Source organism: Pinus tabuliformis, chromosome 8 (assembly GCF_031772625.1).
Source record: "Pinus tabuliformis cultivar Carrire ecotype Pingquan chromosome 8, CPIR1, whole genome shotgun sequence".
NCBI classification, from domain to species: Eukaryota; Viridiplantae; Streptophyta; class Pinopsida; order Pinales; family Pinaceae; genus Pinus; species Pinus tabuliformis.
In genome coordinates, this window is record NC_142294.1 from 1,795,207,357 (window position 1) to 1,795,235,109 (window position 27,753).

The following is a 27,753-nucleotide window of genomic DNA, read 5'->3' on the forward strand; positions in this document are numbered from 1 at the left end:
TCAGTTCAAAATTAAGCACTTCACACCATACCCATTTATGTCCCGGAGTTTGGGACCTGTTAGTGTGGCCATGAGATCCCTGGTACCCATCTCCAAATAGAGTCTTCCTCTTAACAAGCTTGTAATAAAGAGTGCTAGATTGCCTAAGCAGGCAATTCCCAAGGCAATTCCTACATCTGTTAAATTAACTGGTCCTGTCGCAGTGTCACTTAATTCGAGTTGTGCTAAAGCAATAGAAGATAACCACACCAATGAAACAGCTAACTTTACCAATAGCAACTGCATTATCACATATATACTTCCCAGCCAGTATTTGAATACATCCATTTGAATCAAAGTGTAAATTTTCTTTACTTACCTTTACAGAAGCTCCTATAACTTCACTTGATTGTGATTGAGATTGTGCTCACAAAGTTCAAGAGAGAAAAGCTGATCAACTGATGATAACAAAGAAATTATCTTCTCTGCTGAATTATTTATTGATCCTCAGTTTTTATAGCAAGGTGGAACAGATGATATGATTTAAAGTTGATCCACATATGGATGGTAACCAAAACAAATATATGTTCTCTGCTTAATTAAATTGAGCTTCAATTTTTATAGCAACCTGGGACAGATGATATGATTTGCTTTTAGTTTTAGTTTTAGTTTTTGGCATAGAATTTAGTTTTGATTTTGAGGTAAAGTTCTAAAATTTCTAATTAGTCTATTGTTTTGCTTGTTATTATTGATAATTATAATTTTATTATAATAATTAATTTCATTTTTAAATTAGTTAATTATAATTGTTTTTTTACTAATATCTAATTTTATTAAATAAAATAAGAATTTTAAATTCATATAACAAAGCGAGACAAATAAGATAGTTTCCTTAGTTTCCTTACCCAATAAAGTATATAATTAACCTAATAAAAGTTACACATTTCCATTTAATTGTAACAAAGTGGAATATAAGATGTTTTTCTTCCTCGACAATTCATATGGTTAGCCCATTATAAAGTTTTTTTCTTGACACATAATTCCATTATGAAAATAAAGGTTACACATTCCCATCTAATTCCATCTTTGGAATAACATTTTAATTGTAACAAAATGGAATATAAGATGTTTTTCTTCCTTCACACCCATTATAAACTTTTTTCTTGACACATAATTCCATTTTGAAAATAAAGGTTACACATTCCCATCTAATTCCGCTTTGGAACAACATTTTAATAGTAACAAAGAATCTTATATTTTATTGAGATGAATATAATTTTAATAACAATTTTATTGATATGTTTTTTAAATTTATTTTTTTATATTTTATTGATATAATAATAATTTCTAATATTGTTTATTTGGGGTAGCTCAATTGTTAATGATCGTGGAAATGAAACCTTACAATTCTTGGATTCAAATCTTAAGGCTTACTGAATCAGAATTCGTAGATTCAAATCTTGTGCTATGCCCCAATCAAGATGAAAAGTTGGACATGATGAAGATGCAATCGTACCAAGCTTACAAAAACAAATAATAAACTTTTAAGATTTAATTTATCGATTTTGATTTTTTATATTTTATTGATATGAATATAATTTTAATAATATAAGAAATATCTTAAAAATATCTTTAATTTAATCTTTATACTAGAAATATTTTTAAAATAAGCTTCATTGTTAAATATCTTGTATTTTATAAGAATAATTTTAATTTTCATTATAATTAATAAATTTTCATTATAATTTTTTCTTTAATATTTAATTCTATCTTAAAATAAAATTTTTAAATTCTTTAATTAATCCACTATAAAGTTTTTGTCTTATCTAACTCCATTTTGATTTTATTATGTGATAAAAATTAAAAAATATATAATAAAATGAGATGAGATAAATGAGGTAGCAAAATTTGCAAATTCTTCACATGACAAAATTTAAGGCCAAAGCTAATCCAAATAAACTACTAGTCATCAAATGAATCCACTGGAGTTGGGTCCTTCACACTTGAACCAGGTAATTATGTCTAAAGGAGACATGGAATATTTTATTTAATGCGACTGAGATGGGCATTCTATTACTAGATTTGGAACTAAATCAATTGAAATTCCTATGAATTTCCTGGAATCCATGATCAGTCTTGGAAGAATCATTTGGAGGGTTTTCCAAATCTTTGTCTACTCTATTCTTCATTAGCCAGTAAAGATAGATTGTTTTCTTATATTGGGAGGACCTAGCTCTGGAGTGACCCGGGTCTGGCACCAAGTCATGCCATTCTTCCAAATCTATCTCTGCATCTACTACCTGATGATTTAACTCTGCTTCCCAACCTGAAATTAACTAATGAACCTGCATCAAGGTACTTTTCTGGAATGACTGAGCTGCATTTAGAATGAGTATCAAAGTGGTTTTGCGACCCCTACCTCCCTTGGCGAGGCTAGGGCTGGCTACCTCTGCGTCTCTTCCCTGCCTTTCTACCGTGCTCACGACCTCCAACAACAAGGGAGCCTTTGACAGAGGAGGGGCGAAACATATTGCTACTTAAACAAATACTGCAGTGATAAGAAACCTTGATACAAGACACACAAGCTTAAGGTCCCAGTACACACAATGTAAAAGTAAACTTGTAAGGATACCACATCATAAATGCATATAATAGTGAGTACTGGGGCTAGATACCCATCAATTTCCTCTAGGAATGATTTGGGTCTATCGCAGGAGGCTATAAAGAAAATCTAAGGCTCCCTGACCCATCTTAGGGCATGATAGAGAATCAAATTAGGAGGGACCATACCTAAGAAATCCTAATTCTTATCAACCAACAAAAACAACGAAAAAACAAGGCAATAAACACAATCATCGATGCATGAGATATATATTGAATTCTAGACTAGAAAACTCAAGTACATCCCCATGCGAGATAGAAAATTTTCAAAATAAATAGAAATAATAGTTTTGTATTCAGTCTATCCATTATGAAAATGACTTTTTCCTTCCAAAATTCATGGATGAGCTTCTCCCTGACTCCAAACATCGAATTATAAACACTTCCCCATAGATAAATAAAAAATGACTGAGCTCACAGGGGAAGGGATATAAGGGAGACTTAGAAAAATAACATACCCATTGATGTGAACCATAGGAGGAAGGGAGTCATCTACACTAGGTTGGTGGACCACATGGAACTCCTTCACATTTAGTCGTCGGCTTGCTAGAACCCTGTAACCATACCATCTACCAGAACTGGAAAACTATTATTTGATACTTGAGAACTGCCTTCATAAAACCCCGACACAGAGGCAACCCTTCGACCTTCCCATGAGCCATTAGTGAGTTGCATGCACAATTCCACCTTGCAATACAGATTGAGTGTGCGATGGTTGTAATGAGGCCAACATCCATCCTTTCCTTTAGTAACATTAATCATGGCATCAATCCCAATGAGGCAATTCTAACGACTCACACCTTGATCTGGGGTCGCTGGTTCATAGATTGGTGAGGATTATTGGTATCTCCAACATCCTTTTCCATGATATGCCTTAGATTATTTATCTCATCGCTAAGGTTTTGTAAGGGCCAAGAAGAGTCCAAAGTCCTGCCCATGTTTGAACAACTCCATTTTGCTAAAAAGTCAGTCGCTTTATTTCCTTCTCTCCTAACAGGGAAGGGATAATACAATCAAAACAAGGTAGGAGATCGCTTATATCCTGCACTAAATGGGTTCTTCTCCACCTGTGGCTGAGCTTCTCCTAGTTTGAACCATGGTTCATTTTTTTAATAGTCTCAATTACCAAGTTGGAGTCCCCTTCTACCACCATTTTTTTATAACCTCCTCATTTAGCGATGAGAAGTCCTTGATTTACTGCGTTAAATTTTGCCTCATTGTTGCTACCATAGCCACAGTCTACTGCGTATATAAATCTAGTCTGATGTTGTGAGTCTGTAAATAGACCACTAAACCTAGCGTCCCCTAGGTTTCCTTTGGAAGCCCCATCAAAGTTTAGCTTTAAGAAACCAGCCAATGGGGCAAAGAAATGGGAAGGGGAGGGTCTGGGGCATACCATGAGTTTCCAAGAATAAGGGGTAATAATATGTGGTAATAGCTTCAAGAGACTAAGGATCCGAGCCTCATGAGGGGCAACCTTCCAGTCATTTGGAAGTCAGTGATATACTAGGATTATCTCTCTTATATTCTAGATGATCCCATTCCAAACTCCTTCCTAAGTGTGTCGTTAGTCCTTAAAAATATGTCTATTCTTTTCTTTCCATATGACCCTCAGAAGAAAACCGAGTGCTACTTCCCAAGCACGATTCAGGATTGGGCTTGAAAAAATGCTTTTTCTCCAAATTTATATGGATTCCTTGATGTTTTTTTTATCTCAATCTAGGTAACGGAAAAGGTGGCCTAGTTTTCTCCATAGTTCATTTGCAAAGGAGATTGTATTCAAAAGATGTCCCAGATATATACTTTGGAGGCCACAAAGGATACAGAATGGGGGGCCTTGGATTCCTCTTTTCTAGAGTTGATCCCAGGTGAGGATTCATCTTCGGTGGACTAGCCACAAGAAATATGCGACCTTAGGCCAGAAATGTCATGTCCGTATATTTCTCCATAAAGGGCCGAAATGTTCCTAATTTTCTTCTGCTACTAATTTGTATGCTTCCTTGATGTTGAACATTCCTTTGTTGGAGTAGCCCCATCTAAGGATGTCATGGCCTTCTCGTTTTGCAATTTTTTTGGATTGAAGCTCTTTTTCCAGAATTTTCCATTGGTTAGATGCTAGAGGGTTTACCCAATCTTGTTGACCTTTCCACTGTCTCCACACCCAATCCATTTGAGAAGGACACCATAATTGATCCAATGAGGAGCAATTTTGGCTATTTGTGAGAAGGAATATATCACCTAAATCTTGTCTGTTGAATAGCTTCGCTCTCTTATACCATGAATCTTGGTAAAAGAGGGTGCTTCTCCCATCTCTGATTTCCGAAAATATGTGTTGGTTGATGAGGTCTTTGTTGATAGACACAAAATTCCAGATTGAAGATCCCTTTGGATTATCTAGATATCTTAATTTTTCTTCTAGAGAGTCCAACATTCTGTATTTTCTGGTCCATATAGTTTTCCATAGGTTGAGGCCACCCTTTAATCATCTCCACCACAACTTGGCCCCCATGACTTGATTTAGGATGTACAGGTCTCTGAGACCTAAACCTCCTTCCATCTTGGGTTTGATAAAATTAGTCCAGGATACCAAGGCCCATTTCTTAGCCTTCTGGGCTCCTCTCCAAAGGAAATTTTTGAAAATCTCCTTCATGGAAATACACGAATATTTGGGCATAGCCATGCCCGAGAGTTGGTATATCGGTATGGATTGTAAAACATCCTTCAGAAGGGCCACCCTACCTACTAGATTTAGAGCTTTGAAGGGCCATCCATTGAGCTTTGATTGTAGTTTTTGGAGAAGATATTTCCAGTAAGAGGTTTTTAATGAATTTCCCACCAGGGGCATGCCTAGATATTTGAATGGCAAGGAACCTATACCAAAACCTAGGGGCTGAGTTAGGAAAGTTTGGATGGAAACAAGGTTGTTAAAGAAGAAAATGTTTTATTTATCATTGTTTATCAAAGTTCTGGGGGCGTGAATACAATCATTAAGAATATCTTTTACCTTTCTAATTTCTCGGAGGGATACTTGACAAAAGAGCATAATATCATCCATCAATTGTTGGTGAGTGATGGGGAGGTCATTACCCCAAAGGTGAAGGCCTTTGATATCAGGGAAGATTGAGCTTCCGATCTGAAATATCTATCCAATCCTTCAACAGCGAGAATGAAGATAAAGGGAGAGAAGGGATCTCCTTGCCGAATACATATGGATGGATTGAAGGTTCTGGAAGGGGAACTATTGAGCAAGATCGAGAAGACCGACGAAGAGATGAGATACGAGACCCAATTGATCCATCTGTGGTAAAATCCAAAAGCCTTCAGAACACTGAGGAGATAAGACCAGCTAAGACAATCATAGGCTTTCGATAAGTCAAACTTGATCAAAATACCAAGAATTTTGAGTGGACAACTTCCTGGGAGGTGATTATTCCATCCAGAATTTGGCGGCCTTTAACAAATCTAGTTTGTTTGGAGGAAATGAGAATGGGAAGGAGTGGTTTTAACCTTTTTACCACAATAGTAGAGATAACTTTATAAATAACATTGCAAATGGAAATGGGCCTGAAACCCCATGGATCCTTAGAATGGGAAGACTTAGGAATAAACAAAATAAACGTAGAGTTATGACCAAGATATAACTTTTGAGTTCTTCGATATTCTTCGACCACATCCAAGATATCTTTCCATATGAAGCTTCAAGCCGCTTTGAAGAATTATGTTGTGAATATGTCCAGTCTCATTGCTTGATTTTTTACCATCCCCTTGACAACATCCTCTATTTCCTCTAGAGTTACTACCCTCACCAATGCAAGGTTCTAATCCCTGCTGACTAGATGTGTTTATGGCGGGTTATTCTTTGGATAACCTTTGATTGATAAGGGGAAGGTTCTGAAAGGAGGGAGCCAAAGTGATCCACCAAAAGGTTTTCCATCTCCTCGTGTTAAGTAAGGAGATTTCCAGAGGCATCCTTCGATGAAAATATCCTATTATGCTGCTAGTGTTGAATCATGGCCTTTTGAAAGAATCGAGTATTCCTCTCACCTTCCCTAAGCCATTGGATTCGTGATTTCTGCTTCCATAGGATCTCCTCCTGTTTCCTCCTTTCCTCAAGTTGATTCATAACCTGCCCTTCCTCCACCACCCGATCCTCTAAGCAACCTTCATTGATTATTCTTTGTTGTATACCTTGCATATGTTCTTGAAGATGCCTCTATTCCTCATAATATTTCCAAATTCCAATTGGTTCCAACAGTTTATCTGTTGTTTGAGATCTTTTAATTTGACATGGAAAGTATGCATATAATTCATCCCTTTCATCGTGCTTGATTTCCACCAACTCTCCATTTACTTAGGAAAAAGGGATTCCTAAGACAGAAAGATTCGAATCTCAAATGCCTATTTATAGGCACCAATTTTAGGTCCATTTCCAACCTGATATACCGGTGATTTGGCCCAAAACAAGGAAGAATTGAAGCTTCTAAAAAAATTCCCCTACTTACCAGGTGTTCTGGTACTAGAAATATATCTAGGTGCGAAGCAACCTGATGAGAGCCCCCTTGTCGATTATTCCAGGTATAAACTCCATTAATGGTTTGAACGTATACCGGTTTTAACTCCATAATCAGATCTTTGAATGCCACCATCTTTGCATCCATTCATCTTACCGCTCCCTTTTTCTCCTCAACCGAGGAGATTAGGTTAAAATATCCACCAATTACCCAAAGCTCCCCTGGGAATATACTTCTAAGCTTTCCTATAGTCTGGATAAAAGCCTCTTTTTCTCTTGGAATGTGGGGACCATAAACTACTGAAAATAACGCCTAGTCTCGACTTCTTATATGTCTAAATTTCCCCAAGAGGATCCAAGGTAAGCTAATCCAATTGTCAAAAATAATCCCTGCTGGATTCCAGAGGATAGCTAGCCCCCCCGCACTTCCTCTAGTGTCTAGGGCCATCACCTCATACTAGGTTTTAGTCCTCGGTGTTATAGACATTTTTGTGCCTTACAACTATAAGCATGAAATGTCCATAATCTAAGGGATCCAAAGTCCCTAAACATGTTGTTCCTACCCCTAGAGGAACAAGGCTAACAAACCACAGCAATTCACAAAAGTTCTCCACCAGAAACTGCTCAAAAACAAGTCAATTCAGGATCAATTCAGTGGCTCCACTAGCTGTCTGCGCTGAATGTCAAAGTCAACACTGGCTACCTGCACTGCAACGCAAGTAGAAGCACTACCAGGGTGCGCTGAGCGAGAGTTGACAAATGGCAAGTGCATTCCAAGAGGTGTCAAGACCCAGGAAGCTTCCAGCATCTTCCTCAATGACACTTGCCTCAGTGAATTCGACTAGTGATGAGTAAGAGGTTCTCAATCACCAAGTGGAAGCAAGAACCTCCAAGTGGAATCAAGAACTGACAGAGGGAGAGGACACTAGTCAGATCTCAAGCTGACTCATCCTCTCTCCAAACATCTATATATGGATCTCTCCTCCATGAGATCTAGAGGCTGGAATTTTGTTATTGCAAAGAATTGCTGTTGGTTTGAGATTGGAATCATTGGGTGCTTAATGCTTTGAAGGGGATGAAGATAGGAATTCCATTTGTTGGGAATGAGATGCTGGATTGGAGCCCTCTGGGTTGTATCTCTTCCTGAACCTTGTTATTCATCAATAAAGCTATCTTGGTTTCTCCTATATAATGATGTATCTTTGATGTATGATTGCATTAGTATGTTTAGTTTATTTCTAATCCTGAACTAGTTATGAATATGAATCTATGTCTTGTGCAGTGTTCTCTTCTTGTGATCTTGCAGAAACCTCTTGAAGCTGGGCGAGCGAGAAGGCAAGTAGCTGGGAACTCTCAAAGAGAAGGGAAACTGGATCGAGGGACAAACGGAAGACACCGGTTAGTCCATCCATCTCTCTTCATTCTTAATTCATAAAGGAAGAATACTAGAATAGCTGTCTCTGTTTGTTGCTAAGGCACTGTCACACCTTAGGTGGATAGGATCGTCCTGCATAGGCATTTTTCCCCACAACAAATTGGCGACTCCACTGGGGAAAATTTGTTTAGTCATTTTATTTGTGTTTCCATCATTGTTTGTTTCATAGACTCAACAGCAACAATCGAACTGCATCTGCTATTCTCAGATGCAAAGTAGACAGTTGTTGCTTTGATCCAATCACTGGATTTGTCTATGATCTGAACAATGGACTCACAAATGATTTGATGATCCTTTGTGATAGATCTTAGTACTCCCTCAAAGCATCCCTTTGATTATACCTTGCTTGTTGTTTTGATTTGGCCTGAAACTGTAGATTAATCAGCAATTTGTGACCCAGAACCCGGTGAGAAACTCTCGTTTCTCCTTCAGCGCAGACCCTGTGAAGAGGTTCTGCATTTCAACGCAAGTCCCGTGAAGGCTACCTGCGCTGAATGTCAAAACCCCTGTGTTGAGGTTGCGCTGATCCAGTTAGGCCTTGTGCAGCTGGGGTTCTCTGCTCTGTTTTGCCTTGTTTTGATCTCTGATTTTTGCAGCCTATAACCAGCATAGGTACCAGTCTGATAACTCCTTTTCTCTGCTTAAATTCCGCCTCCTTTTGTACAAAAAGGCTATGAGTGTTTTTATGTGTTTGTGGCGTCATTTACAGTCTTCCTTTGCAAGAGTGAAATAGTCATCTTGTAGCCCTTGATTCAAATCTGCTGATTGTGATCTTAGGAGAGAGTTCATTGGCTGTTTGCCGTTGATTATACATTTACTTTTGCTTTTGGTTTGAGTTTGTCTCTTTTAAGTGTCAAAACAAGTATTCATTTCGGAAATCGTTAAGTGTTGTAATCTCTTCTACCCTCTCTGATTTCGAAAAAGTAAACTTGTTTGCATTTGTCATTTAAAAGCAAATTCAAAGTTGTACAAAAAGCTTTCTTTGTAGGCATCAATACTAAGAAAGCGGAAAACAAACACCTGCATTGTGCATTTGCATCTTGCTAGTTTGCATGTTTGATTTAGGAAAAGTGCATTAGAGTGTGCCGATTGCTCTTTGAGAAAAGATGGTGTCTTTCTTTTCCCTTTGTAGCTAGGATTTTCATAAGTTGAAAGGATATAAATCTTGCTTATCATCTTTAGACTGCATTTAGGAATTGTATCATACATCTTGTGGTGAACCTCAAAAGGCAAACTTCTAAAAAGATCAACCTAAAATAAATTGAATGAACTTAACAACGCTTTGCAACATAATGCACAACATAGAGGTCTAGGCTAGAGACGTGTTCCGGCATCGTAAAGCCTGGTGACTATCGATCTCGTTGATGGTGGGTGATTCCTCCTGAGAGACGATAGCACCAGTACAGATTGTGCTCCCACGTACCGTTGCGTATATATTGGGAGACCCCTATAGGAATATAACCTTTATCCATAGGAAGCCGTGTCGGCCGCCCTACTGATCGCAATGCACCGAACACAGCATTCAGGAAGATCGACCGCCCGTACCCTAAAAAGTATTATGCGGTTTTGTGAGAAGTTTGGCACACCCTCTGCCTAGAACTCCAGAGCAGTTCCTTTTGGCCTTTTTCAGACTCTAATGGAAAAAGTCCATCCGAGCATTTGTCACTTCGGGCTCGTTAAAACATCGAAGGATACTAGAGTCATCTTTAGCTTTTTCTCGACTCTTTAAAATTGAAAAAGCAAGTTGTGTCTAAGCGTCGTTAAAAATTTATTTTAAACGGAACAATCACCCCTATTCCTGCATTGATCTTTAGGTTGAGAAAATGGAGCACACCAACCAAGGAATTCCCCTTGGTGGAAATCCTAGTCCCTTATCCTCTTAGGGAGATGTTGGTGCGCCCCATATGGCCACATTGTCGCTTCCAGGATTGACAATTGGCTTGCCGGTCTGGCTCTTTTCAACCAATGTCGTTCAGAACACCATTATTCCTGAACAGTCGAGTCAACAGTTAGACCAGACCAGAGTTGCTCACCAGCCTTCTACTTCATCTAATTCTTCCTCTCCTCCTTCCTCTTCGCTTGACGGAACTGGTAGAACAGAAAACCAAGTTCCTAAGGAGAAGAAGGGAAAGAAGAAGAAAGAGAAGAAGAAGAAGGAGCCAAAAGCGACTAGGGGCAAACAAGTGTCGTCTGACAAAAATCCACACACAACACTGACTAGGCCTAAATCGCCATGTGTCATATGCAAGGGAGACCACTTCCACAGAGACTGTCCCTGCATCCTCGGATACTAAGGGACTGGTCTCCCCGTTTGCACAATTCGGTGGCGTCAACCTCTGATAGCCATGTTGACAGCGCACCGTCAACTAGTGAAAGTGAAGCCACAGGACAGAGAGGGAAAGCTAGATTTCCCTGCAAACTGTGTGAAGGTGATCACGCCATCCACCGTTGTCCCTTCTTAGATGAGGCTAAAAGAGTTTTGGAAGATCGCCCGATTTTACGAGCGCAACTTCCTCCTGGATATCAAAAACTCCTGCCAAGTCCTTCACTAGTTGAGAACCTGGCTGGCCCGCTCAGGTGGTCGGCCGAAGCACCTATCATTGAAGATGAACTGTCTGGATCCATACCTGACGAAAGTCAAAAGGTTGAGGCGGCAGTTGACCCGGTTTTTCCTTCAGAGGCTCTATCTTCGAATGATACCATCACAGAGGAGAATAAAGACGACACCGTCCAAATTCTCTTCATCAACACAGACTCCGACGAACAAGGGGACAATTTGCCCATTCCTTTATCGCAGGAAGGAACTTCGTCAGAGTCATACCCGGCCGTCTATTCGGTCCCACCACCAAGCAACCTAGTTGTCTCGTTCAACTGGAACCAACTAGGCAGACCCCATTTGCCAGCAAGCATACCATTCAGAATTATCGTTCAAATATACAGAATGGTAATGGTTGGCACTATCATTGATGAGGGGGCATCTGTGAGTATCCTTTCCTCTATTGCTTGGAAAGCGCTTGGTTCGCCAGTGCTTCTGCCTGAAATGAGAAATCTATCAGGCTTTGATAAAGGAACCAGTCGACCTTTAGGGATCCTCCCCAATGTGCCCATAACATTGAAAGGGAAGACCGTTCAAATGAACGTGATGGTCATTCAAGGACCCTTGGATTATAACCTACTCCTTGGACGAGACTACGTATATTGCATGGGAGCCATCGTCTCCTCACTCTTTAGAGTAATGTGTTTTCTGCATGAAGGAATAGTGGTCAAGCTCATGGACCAACTTTCATTTCCCGGATCACGCATCGCAAATAGTCATGTACCATCCCTAAATGGTCTCTTCACGCAGGAAGTGTCTCAACCCACGGTCCGTCCTCCTGATGAGCACGAGTAATCCAGGAGGATATGACTGGAACCTAGGGGGCATGCGTCCTGGTCTGCTTCGGAAGGAAAACTTTGGGTATAGGGTAGGTTTCCGCGGGAGAATATGACTAGTCCGTACCCTGTCCGTGAGTGGAAGAGGGGTTGTTCTAGAATAAGATTCTTTTGTCAAAGTTACGTGAGTTGGCGGGCATCGTCGCTCACCTTTGTCTATTTCGGTAGACATTGCCGAGGAAGTGTTTTGTTTGAAAGATTAACGAGACAATCTTTGGGTAACCTGAAAGAGGTAGGCCTCTCTCGGTGAAACAAATGTTTTGACGGAAATGAAGTAGAGGTAACTTTGAAATCGTACTTTATGCCTGGGGGCATGCAAACCTTTTTGAGTGCAAGCAAGGGGCGGCTATTTATTTTTTAAAATTTTTAGGTCCTCCCTTTAAACCTGTAGGTCTAACCCTTTAAACTCGTAGGATTAGTCGTTTCCGAACTTGCATAACGAAAGGATCCAGAGAAAAGCTTAGTGAGATGAAGCTCCATAAAAAATAGGATCTTGATGAGACACTCTTATCATATGACTGGATTGATCGAGCAGTTTTAGCACACAGTTCATGCTCATTAAAAAATAAACGCAAGATCCGAGCAGTTTTAGCGCATCATTCATGCTCGTTAAAAAATAAACATAAGATCGAGCAAATGTTTCCACCCGCGTTTAAGCTCGTTAAAAAATGAACTATCCCGGTAAATCACCACAGTGAATGTATTATCATCAGCCATTAAAGCCTTGGTCGTGTTTGCCCGTCACCTCCACTTTTCCATTGGCCGATCGTTCACCTCCATATGTTTGTTTACCCATTTTGAGGAACAGCTGCGAAGAGTGATTTCACTAGCCATCCTTGTGACACTGCCGTGATTGGAAAATTCCAACCTGTACCTGGAATCAACTGCTTACCTATTTCGTCACTCATTCCTCAAAAGACGAGTCTTCTTTAAGCTCTTTTCATCTGACTCGTAAAATATGAAAAGATTGTCGAGTCCTTGGCCTTCCAGCTTGTTAAAGGGACAGAAAGTGCTATCCCTCCTCTAGATTTTAATCTTTTTGGACCTGAGGGATTATTGCACAAAAAGATCGAGCGCTTGTTTTATTCGACTTGTTAAAACTATCGAAAACTCATCCCTTCTGTATTGTTTTATACTTTTTCGGACCTAAGGGATTAGATGACGAAAAAGGACTTTTGGAGTTAACTTTATGTACCTTTTCAGACTCTCTAAAAATGAAAAGGACCGAGTTATCTTTGTCGTTAGACTCGTTAAATCATTAAATAGCGACAAACTTGTCTTTAGACGAGAATGAGTTTCACTATCGCTAGGCTCGTTAAAACATAGCGATGGGCTTGCCCGAAGGGCAGGTTATAGAACAAGCATATGTTATCCTCCTCAAGCTTGACAAAAATAAAGAGGTACTGGTCAGCAATGACTGGGGAAAATTGGGAGAAACTCAAGAAAACTTTGATGGTAGCAAGTCTCTCTTGAACATGACACTTTTCCTCCGTATCACAATCAGGTTGGGTTGTTTCATTCACCAGTCACATCACCATGGTCTCGCCATACCATCCATATTGGGGTAATGCTACCGATCCATCACATCAGTGTCGCCATATGTTCAAGAGAAGTCGTTCAGAAAGTCAACCGTGTCCCATCCACTGCCGTACATTATCCTTCATCCTTTCATGACCGCCACCCTGAATCATATGTCACAGATCGTTTTCACCTCCATCAAAATCATTAGCTCCGTTCTGTGTCATTGATGTGGGATTCATTAAGGCCCTCCTTTGACAGATCGCTTCTTGTCGACATCAGCTCATTATCCAAGAAGTTGATCTAGGAACAACCCCTTCAGTACTTTGAAGCTTGCATGCCTCAATGGCAAGTTTCTCACTTCCGGCGACAGGTATACATCAATGACCTTCGACCGAAAGATTTTGCGTGGTGTTCGACGCCAAGTCCTTTATTCACACCACGTGAATTGTACTGCAGTACCTTGAGGGTCATTATCATTATCGGTGATTCCTCTCGCGCTTGTTAACGGTTTACCTCATTGACCGGTAATCAAGCGATGTCTTTCCATGTTCGACTCCAGAACATTTCTCACATGGATCGACTTGTACTTAGAGTGAAGATCGAATGAGTTTGAAGACCCCGGATCTAGTTTCATCCATCTGGGCTGCGATATATATTCAGGAAAAATAAAGACATTGACATGTACATCATTGCGGCAGATAATCATCCTACCCAAAGGATGATAATTCAAAATTATCAGTCTACCATCAGACGATTTTGTGTTCTATGTACAGAAAAATGAATTTATAAAGCTGAGAATGGGAATGCCCACCTCATCCAGATCATGAAAGCAGTATGAAAAATAATGTATTGTATTGTATCTTATTACAGGTCTCCTCCCAGCATTGGATGAACTTCGGATCCTCCTGATAAAGCATTTCACCCGATAAACGGCCTCATACTTTAGGGGGAAACTGTTATAGACATTTTTGTGCCTTACAGCTATAAGCATGAAATGTCCATAATCTAAGGGATCCAAAGTCCCTAAACATGTTGTTCCTACCCCTAGAGGAACAAGGCTAACAAACCACAACAATTCACAGAAGTTCTCCACTAGAAACTGCTCAAAAACAAGTCAATTCAGGATCAATTCAGTGGCTCCACTAGCTGTTTGCGTTGAATGTCAAAGTCAACACTGGCTACCTGCACTGCAACACAGGTAGAAGCACTACCAGGGTGCGCTGAGCGAGAGTTGACAAATGGCAAGTGCATTCCAAGAGGTGTCAAGACCCAGGAAGCTTCCAGAATCTTCCTTAATGACACTTGCCTCAGTGAATTCGACTAGTGATGAGTAAGAGGTCTCAATCACCAAGTGGAAGCAAGAACCTCCAAGTGGAATCAAGAACTGACAGAGGGAGAGGACACTAGTCAGATCTCAAGCTGACTCATCCTCTCTCCAAACATCTATATATGGATCTCTCCTCCATGAGATCTAGAGGCTGGAATTTTGTTATTGCAAAGAATTGTTGTTGGTTTGAGATTGGAATCATTGGGTGCTTAATGCTTTGAAGGGGGTGAAGATAGGAATTCCATTTGCTGGGAAGGAGATGCTGGATTGGAGCCCTCTGGGTTGTATCTCTTCCTGAACCTTGTTATTCATCAATAAAGCTATCTTGGTTTCTCCTATATAATGATGTATCTGTGATGTATGATTGCATTAGTATGTTTAGTTTATTTCTAATCCTGAACTAGTTATGAATATGAATCTATGTATTGTGTAGTGTTCTCTTCTTGTCATCTTGCAGAAACCTCTTGAAGCTGGGCAAGCGAAAAGGCAAGTAGCTGGGAACTCTCAAAGAGAAGGGAAACTGGATCGAGGGACAAACGGAAGACACCGGTTAGTCCATTCATCTCTCTTCATTCTTAATTCATAAAGGAAGAATACTAGAATAGCTGTCTCTGTTTGTTGCTAAGGCACTGTCACACCTTAGGTGGATAGGATCGTCCTGCATAGGCATTTTTCCCCACAACACTCGGAATATTTCTTTTAGTCGACCCTTCGATACTTTAGTTTCCTAAAGAAACATAATGATCAGTCTTTCCTTTTTAACTTTTTCCTTTAGATATCTCTACTTTCCTCTTTTGTTGAGGCCTCTCATATTCCAAGAGATAATAATCATTGAGAAGATTTGTTTATTTGGTGGAATACTGCCGAAAGTGGTACCACCCTTCCCAAATTTACCAGCAGATCCCCAACCATATCGATTATTTCCTGCAAGTTCTTTCGACCTCATTTCTTCCCCCATTTTCCTTATGCACCTTGATCTTGCCCATTACCTTGCTAAGATCTAAGATGCTCTGGCTGATCTAGAGAAATTTTCCTTCACATAGCTTGATATTGCTGAAAAGTATCTCGATAAATATTTTTTTGATCTTCTAGAATAAATCTTTCGTCTAGATGTTGCCATTGATTTAGAAGTCACTTAAGGACTTGCTCTTCTATACTCAACTCCCCCCTTGAACCGTTAATCTCTATATTTTCTTGGTCCTTGGTTTTTTTTATTGTCCTCCCTATCCGATGGTTCATCTTGGGATTTCCTTTTGGGTTTATTGGTCCCCTTGGGCGAAACCCTAACATTTTCATTATTGATTTGTTGACCTGACTCCGTTGTATTTTCTCCTTCTTCCATCAATACTTCATAACGATTGTTTTTGAACGAAGTTTTCTGCTACCGTGTTTGTGTATTGGACTAGGTTGGTTTTTCATTCCTCTTTTTGTTTGAAACCTCTTGAAAAACCTCATGATATTATTATGGCTTTGAGGATTCTTTAGGGTTTTTCGGTTCCATTTTTGCTACTTGGTTCAAGAGGATTTCTTGAAACAAATGGTCATGTTCATGGCACTTTCTATAGTGGAACGAAATGTGCTCATATTCCAGCAGCTATTGCTACACCTCGCCTTGATATTCAAGCTCGATGAATTCAGGAAGAGGTTCAATTATATTTATGTATACGCAAATTCAAGCATATGAAGTGTATCACCCTCGAAGGGTGGAATCAACTACCTTAACGAATTTGCCAATAAAATTTCCAATTCTTTCCAATATTTTTGGATCCCAAAAACCAATTGGAAAGAAAAATAATGTTACCCACATTGGGGATGCCATGAATTTTTCCTGATCCAGGTTGTAGCATTCTTCCCAATAATGCATGAAGAGACCAACATTATAAAAGAAGTATGTCCCATTTTCAAAACCCTCTTCTTATCCTCCATTCTGGTGAAGGTTACTGTAAAAAAACCTTGAGCCCCTAGTTTCAAGTCAATATGCCCTTTCAAATGCCATTTTAGCTAGATCCATTTAAAAAGATCACACTCAGAGGGCCAAATACTGATGAATTTAAAAATCAAGGTATGATCCTTCATGAACTTGGGGTAACTTTCTAGTTTAGTTCTTGGAATCACAAATCTAGTTTTTTCACTGCTCACAACATACATTGGCCCATGATTTAGGCTTGCCACTGTGCCCCCTCCTTCACTGTTAGTTGCTGCCGCGACCCCTCCCTTACTGCTCAATTCACTGACTGCAACATTACGGCAGGAGGGGATCTCTCCCCTCCCAGTGAGATCACTCATTTGTCAGGATTCGTTGTGTAGTGGAAAATGTCTAGGGTTTGAGGGACTCACACCACAAAAAGTATTTAGAAGCAACAAACCAAAACCCCAGTAGAGCTTATTCTTAGTTTTTTTTTCCCTGCCAAGGCTTGTGCGACAGAGTATTCAGGACGTCGAGAATCTACCTACTGTTATGAATATACATTATTATTACTATTATTATTATCATTATTATTATTATTTTTATTGTGATATGAATATTATGATTTTTGTTAGGAATACACTTGTTTATAAGTTTATTAATAAAAAAAATTATAATATAACAAATTGAATTGAATCAATGTATTATTTTTTTAATTTAGTCAATGTTATGTTGTGTTATTATTATTATTTTTGGACGCTTAGATATTTACACTGATTTACATATACTAGCATCCATAGTGCATTATATATATGGATAAGATGGATTTAGGTTGGTAATAATATTAATAACTACAAAAGCAAAAAAATGGCATATATATGTTTGTTGTATTTTCAATTTAATTTCATTTTTAAGCTAAAAGTTGTATATGTTTAGGTTTTATTTTTTAAATGATATATACTAGTACAAATCCATTTTAATTTTGGATTTACTGGGCCTTTTTTTAATGCAAAACTTGAGGAAAGGTTTCCACTTCGCAAGATTTGATTCCTATGAACATTTGATAGATCCAAAATCAAAATAAATCTATAATGGTTCTTAATAGTGTTATTTATATTTATATAAATTACACATCCTAATTTTATTAAAAATCTAATAATAATATAATTACAAATATTTTGTATTCCATTTAATTACATGTAATATAATTACTCATTTACATATACTATGACATCCATATATATGTGTGTGTGTGTATTTAATTTTGTATTGCCTTAGAATATCAAAAAATCAAAATACATTTGCCAGTTGTCCATGTTTTTTCTGAGTTCACCGAAAGTATCTCAATGTGCCAATAAAAATACATTTTGAGGAGATAAACTCACCAATACATTTTTTTTTTGTTGAAAGTAAACTAGTCTACCAAATATAAAACTATAGAGAAAAATATCATTGGAGTGCATAATAGAAAAATAAGAGTCTAAGGAAGTCACTAGAGCAGGATATTTCACACTAGATCTTGGAGGAGTTGGAGGTTTAATCTTACACTAGAGATGCCTCTCCAAATAAGCTATTCAGGCATCTAGGATCTCCAACTATGAAAGCTGGAACGAATGGGCATGATTGATATCATTAAGGATAGAAAAGATGTCATACTTCTCCTCTTGCTTCTCGTTCAAAACTCGAACAAGGAGGGTTTTTAATTGCAAGTGAAGAGTAATTGAATTAAGAAATTGTTTATATCTTACCCTGGTATATCCACGGTTAAGAATTCAATAAGAAATGTCTTCAAGGAAGTCCAAATCAAAGGAAACTCGTTTATCATCAACAAAAAGAGACTCAAGGCAAGAAATCACAAGTGATGGATGTCATAGGGAAGAACAAATTGATAAATTTCTACAGCCTTCTGTGCATGTTCTTGGGCACAGGTTCTACCCCAAAGTCCACAACCACCACCCCCTCCTCGATATTTGTGTATTTGCTCCCTAGGCATGGAGATCATAATAAAATGATGTCAGGAGTAGAGGTCAAGAACTAAAGTACCAGGGGAAAATAAATGGAGGTAGAGCATAACTTGAAAACAATGAAGGATAGAGATGATGAGATGTCTAACAGCAAAGTGAATGAAACAAGTTAATAAGGGATGCAAGAAAATACTAATAGTAGAAGAGTTCAAACTTTATTCAACATGCCACAAATCTTGGAGCCAAAATTCAATTGCTACAGACCACCTATCTGAGCTGAAGGCAATAATTATGCTACCAAATGAAATAGGAACAAAGTTAGAAGTCATAGAGCGTTCCAACAATAAAGAAATGGGAAAAGGCCAAGGAGTCAAGAAGAGGCAGATGACTAAAGGCTCAATTTCTACAACAAGAAGAAAACACAATGGTCCAATGACATAACCAACAAATAGAGTTCCAATAATGACACCAACAATACTCATGATATCTCAAATCCACTCTTGCCATAAGTGTCCAACCATGGAATAGATAATTCCAGACTCAAATAATGCACAAAGAAAGACCCTCACAACTTTTCCTAGAGTGAATTGATCTAGGTCCAAAAAAATGAGAGAAAAACTCTAGAAAAGCAAGCCAATTACCCTTCAATAGCCCCTCAACACAATAAGACTCCAAAAGGAATTCCATATTTGTTGAGGAGGGTATTGATTCACACCATTTAGCTCGATGCAACAACAGTCTAAAATGATAATGTGTTTCAGAGGAGAAGCTTGCCATAGTAATAATTGCAATGAGAGGAATTCACATACATTTGTAAGTTGGGGGAAGACCACGCCAATCCCTATTAAATGTCGCATGAGATAGTGAGATAGTTGGCTTACCCGCCAACAACTTGCTCACCCTCATTACCCACCCCCATCAAATAATAACATAAAAAATAATTTAAAAAAATAATATTCTTTTATAAAATAGGAAAATTGTATTTATTTATCATCTTTATAAATGTAATTTAATATGATCAATTACATATTTTGAATAAATTAAATTTCATTTTAGATAAAATTTGTTTTTTTTTTCAATATTTCGTTATATATAAAATGTTTGATATGAAATCTATATTTTTAAAATAGTGAGATCCTATTATTATAGGAAAATGATTTTTTCCACTATTTTCTAAATATTGATGGGCTCAGGAATTAACATCATTTTATTAATTTTTTACTTTAGTTTTGACCACTTTTATCTTATAAAAACCTTCATAATCATCCTTCTCGTTCTCCCTCATACGAGCTCGGATTGATGAACCATTCACACCATTGTGATTAGGACGACAAGATCTACACTCTGGTCCTACTTCAAAAGCATTCCGATCACTTTGATTTTTGAGCTTCCATAAGCCCTCTTTGTCCTGTGTGTGTCTCTGGAGCCACCTAGATCAATCCTTCCCACTAAGGAGCTTTTGGTCCTCTAAAAGCATGAAAAATAATCTACAACTTATTTGTACCTTGTTTGCATCACAAGTGTCCAGAAAAGATCTTGCTTCCATCTCCTTCATCTTTGTTCTTCAAAGCCTTAAGCGATGAGCTGACACCTGTAACCTCTGCAAACTGTAGTACATTATTTTTTCACATTACATGCTTGACTTTCATGACCAACTAATGACCCAAGCATCCCATACTTGCCACGAGTTTATAACACATACTCGGTGGTCAAGTTTACATCAAAATGGAAACAATACCCCAGCTACGAAAACAAGGCCAACATATCATTGTTGCTCCAACAAGTGATGGAAAACACATCATCATTGCAACACATGATTTACAAAGATAAGGCCAAACACTATTTTTTCTTTGACAAGTGATAGAAACACAACATCACTTTCGCAGTTTAAAGTGCAACACAAAATAAGACCAGACATCATTGTTGCTTAACAAGTGATGGAAAACACATCATCAATTTTACATTTTAAAATGAAACAATTGATTTACAAAAGCATGACCATGACAAGCTAACATATCTAGAAACCATTTTTCACTTATCGATGTGAATGGGTCATCCCCCTATGGTGGTTTTTCTTGTCAAATAGTTGCTTCACCTAGTTCATGCACTGACACTTTGTCTTTAAGGTGCTGCTCTGGATGGAGCCTCCAACAAGTGGCTCTTTGATGGCCACCTCTATTACAATGACTGCAATACATCTTCTTCCTCTAGATTTGCTTAACATGTTTCTTTGCTTGCTGTTGAGAGGGTATTTCATGCCTCCTCCTTTTGTGTGATGTTATTCTTTTCCAACACTTAGAAAATGTATGGTTATGTAATCCATAAAAGGTACATGTTCTTCGATTCCATGATTTTCAAAGATCAAGACTGGTTATACCTTTCATTGATGCCTCTGGTGTCATTATGGTGATAAGAGCTTGCCTCAGCTCTCTCCCTGCAATGGGCACTGCCATGGGATGATGGGGATGTGTTCCCATCATTCTCTTTCCTTGACAATTTCAACGATGTCTCGGAAGAACTTGACACCTTCGAGCATTCTCCTTTGGTGTATCCCAAGCCTACAAATTGAGGTCTCTGCACAACCTCCAATTGTTGAGTTATGCCTTGGTTATTAACACCAAGTTCTTCTCCTTCCTTGTACCTCATCCTGGTAAGGAGCCTCATGTTTGTCCTTGTAATTGGGATCTCCAAATCCCCAACAAAAATCATACTATGTGAAGATGAAACTGAAATAAAATCAACATCTTTTACCTCCTCTATAAATTTGGAAAGAACTGATGAGGGTTGCTCATCGTCTATTGTTGGTGGTTTGTTGTCTGTCTTGGTGCATTCCCCAACTTCCTTTCTGACATACCCAAGTCCTGTTTGACGGGGTAATTGCTCTACTTTGATGGAATTGACAATGCCTTGGCCATTAATGCCCAAGCCTTTTCCTTCATACCCCATTCTCTTCAACAGTTTGGAGCCAACTCCTGTGGTATGATTTTCAAAAACAACGAAATCATCATCAAGACACATACATGAATTTAGAGAATTACTTTTTACCTCACATAGGTCACGCTGCAGCTTTTCCAAGGCCTCGTCCTTAGCTCGCAGCTGTTGTAGGAAACTTTGTTTTTCCTCTTTCTCTTCATGTAGAAGCATCTTCAATTCAACGTTTTCTGTTTGAAGATTCTGTTTGTTGTGCTTCAGTTCTTCCAGGGTCTCTTCCGTGGCTCGCAACTAAAGCTGTAATCGCTCCTTTTCCTCTGTCTCTTTTTGTAGAGCTTCATACATTATTTCCACCCTTTGGGAAATTTTGAGCATGGTCTTGTCTATCACTTTTTCATCCTCTGTCGTTGCACGTTCCATTGTTCACACTTGCAATTCAGATCCACATAAAGACCGCAATTCAGATCCACATAAAGACCGCTCTGATACCAAACTTGATCCGAGTTGACTCAACTCCTAGATTTAGCCAAGATCTTTTGCTTTCGTGATGTGATTAGAATTGCATTTAAAATAGCATAAGTGAACATATATGCATGTTGTAAAGAAGAAGAAACATGACAATAATTAGCAACATAATACACAAGACGTTGATTACGGAGTTCGTCCAGGAGGGACTACATCTCCGAGCCCCAGTGTCAAGATGGTGTAGGCCGTTGCATTAAGTGTTGTCAATAGTGATGATGTACATAGGTGGTGACGTCACTATCATACAAGAAAATTCCCTCACGCAGGAGTGGCTCCAAGATATGTTCTGATGCAGGAACTCTCATTCAAAGAGGACTCCTATCAGTATGACCTAAACCCATGCATGATGATAATGAGCATCCCGCCAACATGGCATAAAAGGGATCTCAATCCAAACATACATGGCGACACATGAGTATCCCATCAACATAACAACAAAGGTATATCAAACAAAACATGACGAATCATGACAATAATTACATCCCACAGATGATTCCGAATCACATCAAGCAGGAATCATGAAACAAGTAAGAAAACAAGATCCCACATCAAACAACAAACATGGATCTATGCAGCACAATACATCTCATAGCAAAAAGAAGTACATGAACACACTGCATATACCTCACATCTTGGGGCCATTTGAAGAAAAGGATGTCAAACTATTGAAGTAGGTCGTACCATCAATCTCGTGGTGTCGAATCTCATGGAATGACTGCTCGCACGTTGAATGTTGACACATGCTCTCCACTTTGAAAAGTGGTTGAAAAATAGAATGATCAAATGGGAAATCTGAATGCACCATTAGATTTGTGGCATCAAATAGTGTAAAATCAACCGTCAAATTTCTGAATTTTGAGAAAGTGAAAATGTGGGGCTTAAGGAATCTTTTAGATTCCCCCTAGATTCCTCAAAGATTCCCTCTTCTAGGTCATCTGAAGATTTGTTGCTCAGATAAGGAAAATGGCTATGCCATCAGGTTCGTGTCACTGAGAAGTGTAAGATCAACATAAAATTTGTCCGATTTGGACACTTGCAAAATTTCATCCTCTTGAGAATTTGGCTCGATCATGGTTCCGCATGTGTTTCTCCAGGATCATGGTTCCACCTGTAAAAATTAATAAAAAATTACATGTCTCGGTTTCTGTGGCACGTTCTGCCATCCTTCCCCTAGGCGCACTGCGAAATTAGGTTTATATACAAACTTTGGGGCGGATTTAACAACGAATTATGTTGTAGATAGATTGGTAATAAGAGTCACATTGTGAGGAAGAGGTCAGGTGGTCAAACCCTGACCCCTCCATATTAACACTCAATTAGTTTTTCTGAAAAAACCACATTTAACATTTTTGGGGGTCGGGTTCACATTGGGCGGCCCGCCCCTTAACCTCCGTTGCGCATTTGGATGGGCCCTGTTTCATTTTTGGGAATGGTGCGGTTTGTGGAGTGATTGTTTGGTTGCATATTAAACGTTGTGTGTGGGTTGGTTGGCCCGCCCACGCCAAATATGTTTATAATGGTGGTTGGTTGGGGGTCCGGCAGGGTCATGGCCGCCGGCCCATTTTAAACATAAATGTCGTTATGTGATGCAGTGGGGTCGGTGGGGGTTATGGCCCGTCGACCTGTTAATAATTAAAATATGTTTTTTGTGTAATATAGTTTGGAGGTGGCGGGGGTGGTGGCCCATCACCTCATTTATATATATATTTTTTATTAAAAACAACATTTTTTTGGATGTTGCCTAATATAAGGGATATTAGACAAATTAACAATCCAAAAAATTCGTCCGTTTTCGGGACCTAGGTTTCATGCCCCAGGGTCGGTCAAATTGTAGGACACTTAAACCTGGCTCATTCTCCCTCATACGAGCTCGGATTGACGAACCGTTCACACCGTTGCACTCAGGACAACAAGATCCACGCTCTGATCCTAGTTCGAAAGCATTCTGATCATTTTGATTTTTGAGCTTCCATAAACCCTCTTTGTCTTGAGTGTCTCTGGAGCCACCTACATCATCAAATGATCCTAGACAATAGTGTGTTTTTCTAAGCCAAGGTTATAAACTTCACCTAGTATAAAAGAGATAAAAGCAATGTGCAACAAACTTCTTAAATCAAATCTTTGCACAAATCTTTGCACAGTACTGAGAAACAACAAAATGGAATGCATTTGTTGGCATACCATTTATGTATGATGAGCGCTTTACATGTTTGAACACCAATGACATGTTTAAAAATATGGCAATTAAATATTGAGATTTATAGGTTGAAAATTATGAAATCAAATGTGATTGGAAAGTCCTTAAACACCATTTTCAAATAGATTATTGTTATTGTACCACCAAATATGCCAAATTTAAAGTGTTAAAGATTTGAATTATATATTTTGAAATTGATTATTTTTTATCTTTTATTTTTCATTTCTATTGAGTAATTTTTCTAAAATAATTTAATAAAATCTATTTTGAGTAATCTCAAATTAAATTATATGTATATGGTAGATATCACCATTCACATTTTATAAGAAAATTATCTTGACACAATACATATTTTAATCAAAGTTATTTTTCCTCTTTACATTTTATAAAAAAAAAAATTGTGCACATCTTAATCAAAAATATTTTTCCATTTAAACAACTTTAAATACTTATTTTATTTTTATATTTTAATTAATATAATCCATTTGCATTTAAGCATTTGAAACGTTTCATTCAAATCAACAAATCTTAAATAAGGTGACTTAAAAATCTCCATTCACATAAATGGCTAGCTTATAATGATTTTATATGTAACCTGAAGGTGACTTAAACATCTCCATTCACATCAAAATCTCCATTTACATTATCGCTAGCTTATAATAATTTTATATGTAACCTGAGAAAAAAAAATATATATATAATTGAAAAAGAACTTAAATTTAATTTTAAAAACGAAAATTACTCTAGTTAAAACAATGCCTTACTATAATTAAATTAATACAATTTAATTAAACATGACAAGATTATTCAACAAAATAATGCATTCTAGGTTGGATTAAACAGTTCATTGGTTATACTTCTCCAGTAAAGATTCATAACATGTATGTAGCCTGATTTTCGAACTTGGAAACCTTGGATTCTTAACGGGAAAATAAAGTCAATGTTCTGGCAGGGTACCCTGCACTTTTGTCATATTATTATACACTAAATATATACACTAATTTAAAACATTGCATGCATTTAAAAAATACAAAAAAGGCACCTGTTACACAGTAGTAAAAGTCAAACAAATTTCATCATCTATCTTCCCATGGAAATTAAGACAACTTTGCACAAGAATGCAGAGTGCAACAGAAAAAAAAAAATCTAACAACATTAAACTTATACAAAACTTCTTCATCAATCCTTCTATGGACATTACTCTCACATACCCAAGCTACAGCTAAGCCAGTATTGTACAAGAATGCAGAAGAGTACAGGAAAAAAATCTCACAATATTATATATATATATATATATAAACCTGTTATACAGAGTAGGAAAAATCAGACAAACTTTATCATCTATCCTTAAATTTACAAACATTAAAAAGGATAAAAAACATGTTACAGAGCAGGAAGAATCAGACAATTTTTATCACCTATTCTTCCATGGACATTACTCCCCTATGCCCAAAGCTACAGCTAAGACAACATTGAATAAGAATGCAGAAGATACAGCGAAAAGATCTTGCAACATTAAATTAAGAAAAAAGAAACTTGCTGCATGGTAGAAATGATCTGGCAGATTTCATGCTCTGAATTGCAACTAAAGACAACATCGAACAAGAATGAAGAAAAGTACAGCAGAATGATCTCACCGGCTTAATCCTTCCATGGATATTATCCCTGCATCCCCGAATTGCAGCCAAGACACCATTGAACAAGAATGCAGAAGAATACACCATAATTCCATTGTCAATCCACCTGGCTGAGGAGTATGATAGAGCTTCACGTCCGCTGCCTCTCCTGGTTGTCCTAGAAGGTCTGTGAACATATTCGGGCGAATACTCTCCCAGCAAATAACACCCAATTCCCCATTTCGCCCAAACTAGGGTTTGCAGAGCGCTATAGTGCCAACTCCCAAAGCCCTTTCTACCCAAAGCTCCTAAAATTGTGCTGGCTGTTGCAATGCAACAGATCTCTAAAACTATCACTGCCCTAAGCAAAAACCTTTTTCTCCCTCTAATTTTCTTGGAAAACATTTCCAAAAAGTCCATGACCAAGCCAATACAGATGACTGTTATTATCACAACAACTCTAGGTTTAGAGGGTCGAATGGAGTTTATTTTATACCATTTTCCAATGCCGCTTTCTGATGCAGCAAGCACAATCCAAGTAACAGAGCAAATCAAGTTGATACAACCCGATATAAACGATAAGCTTCTGAGGCTCAGAAGAGTAACACCTCTAAACCTCAGCACTTGGCAAACATTGGTATTATCGGCATCACTCTTGACCACAGCACTGGTTAGAAACGAATTGGCACAAAACCCATTTCCTTTACTGTCCACGATGTAATGGCTTATTGCCCTTCTCGCTAATAGAGCACTAGAGAAGCCATCTACTTTGAACCAAATGGTGAGGACAATATTGATTAATACTTCTGCAAGCCTCGGCACTATTAATGAGGTAGTTCTGTAGATTACTTCCTCCATTCTACCTCCTCTGCTCTGATCCAAGTAGTCCTGCAGGGCATCCGAAGCCATGACTATGGCTCCTCTGTCTTCCTGGTCATTAGACTTGAAAGATCTCATCAGCAGGCTTGTCCAATCATCAGTGGGTGCAGGATGCAGTGGAATGCAGATGCATACAGGGACTTCTTGGATGGATGGCTTCAGTTCAAAATCAAGCACTTCACAGACTGCAGGGACTTCAGAAATCCCCGGGTTGAACCCATGGCAGCCATTTCTCATGCATTGCAGAGATGGCAGTATGCACAGGGAATCAGACAGTTGTTTTAGGGTGCCAGGCATCCTCCTATTAAGTAAGTCTGTGATATCTTTCACTGTCCTGAATAAAACGCAATTACAGTTGCATCCAGGTACATTGCATTGACAAATCTCTGAAATGGTAGATGCAGGGATGCTGCATGGACAAATCTCTGCCATGATAGATGTAAAGACTGCCGGAGATGTTAATGCATCTTTTAAAGGGACGCATTGGAGCATTATGGAGCCCACATCATGGGTATTGTTAATATATTTCATAAATTGCTTGATTGAAGAATTGGATGGATCCATTGACAATATTACAACAGAGGTTCGTCCAAATTCACGTGTCATCACACCATACCCATTTATGTCCCGGAGTTTGGGACCTGTTAGTGTGGCCATGAGATCCCTGGTACCCATCTCCAAATAGAGTCTTCCTCTTAACAAGCTTGTAATAAAGAGTGCTAGATTGCCTAAGCAGGCAATTCCCAAGGCAATTCCTACATCTGTTAAATTAACTGGTCCTGTCGCAGTGTCACTTAATTCGAGTTGTGCTAAAGCAATAGCAGATAACCACACCAATGAAACAGCTAACTTTACCAATAGCAACTGCAT

At 38.4% G+C, this 27,753-nt stretch overlaps 1 protein-coding gene across 1 annotated transcript; it reads right to left on the bottom strand.

Annotated features, from left to right (window-relative positions):
• LOC149243410 (uncharacterized) lies at positions 1-27,753 on the bottom strand. The gene is made up of 2 exons (XM_089371207.1): positions 26,026-27,753; positions 1-279 (listed from the first exon to the last, which is right to left on the bottom strand). Exons 1-2 carry the CDS (start codon positions 27,751-27,753, stop codon positions 1-3), a joined length of 2,007 nt encoding a protein of 668 aa, XP_089227333.1.

Coding starts and splice junctions, on each gene's coding strand:
- LOC149243410 (XM_089371207.1), bottom strand. CDS start 27,753: ATGCAGTTGCTATTGGTAAAGTTAGCTGTTTCATTGGTGTGGTTATCT. Junction 280..26,025: donor TCCATGGAAGGATTAAGCCG/GTGAGATCATTC, acceptor GTGATAATGCAG/TTGCTATTGGTAAAGTTAGC.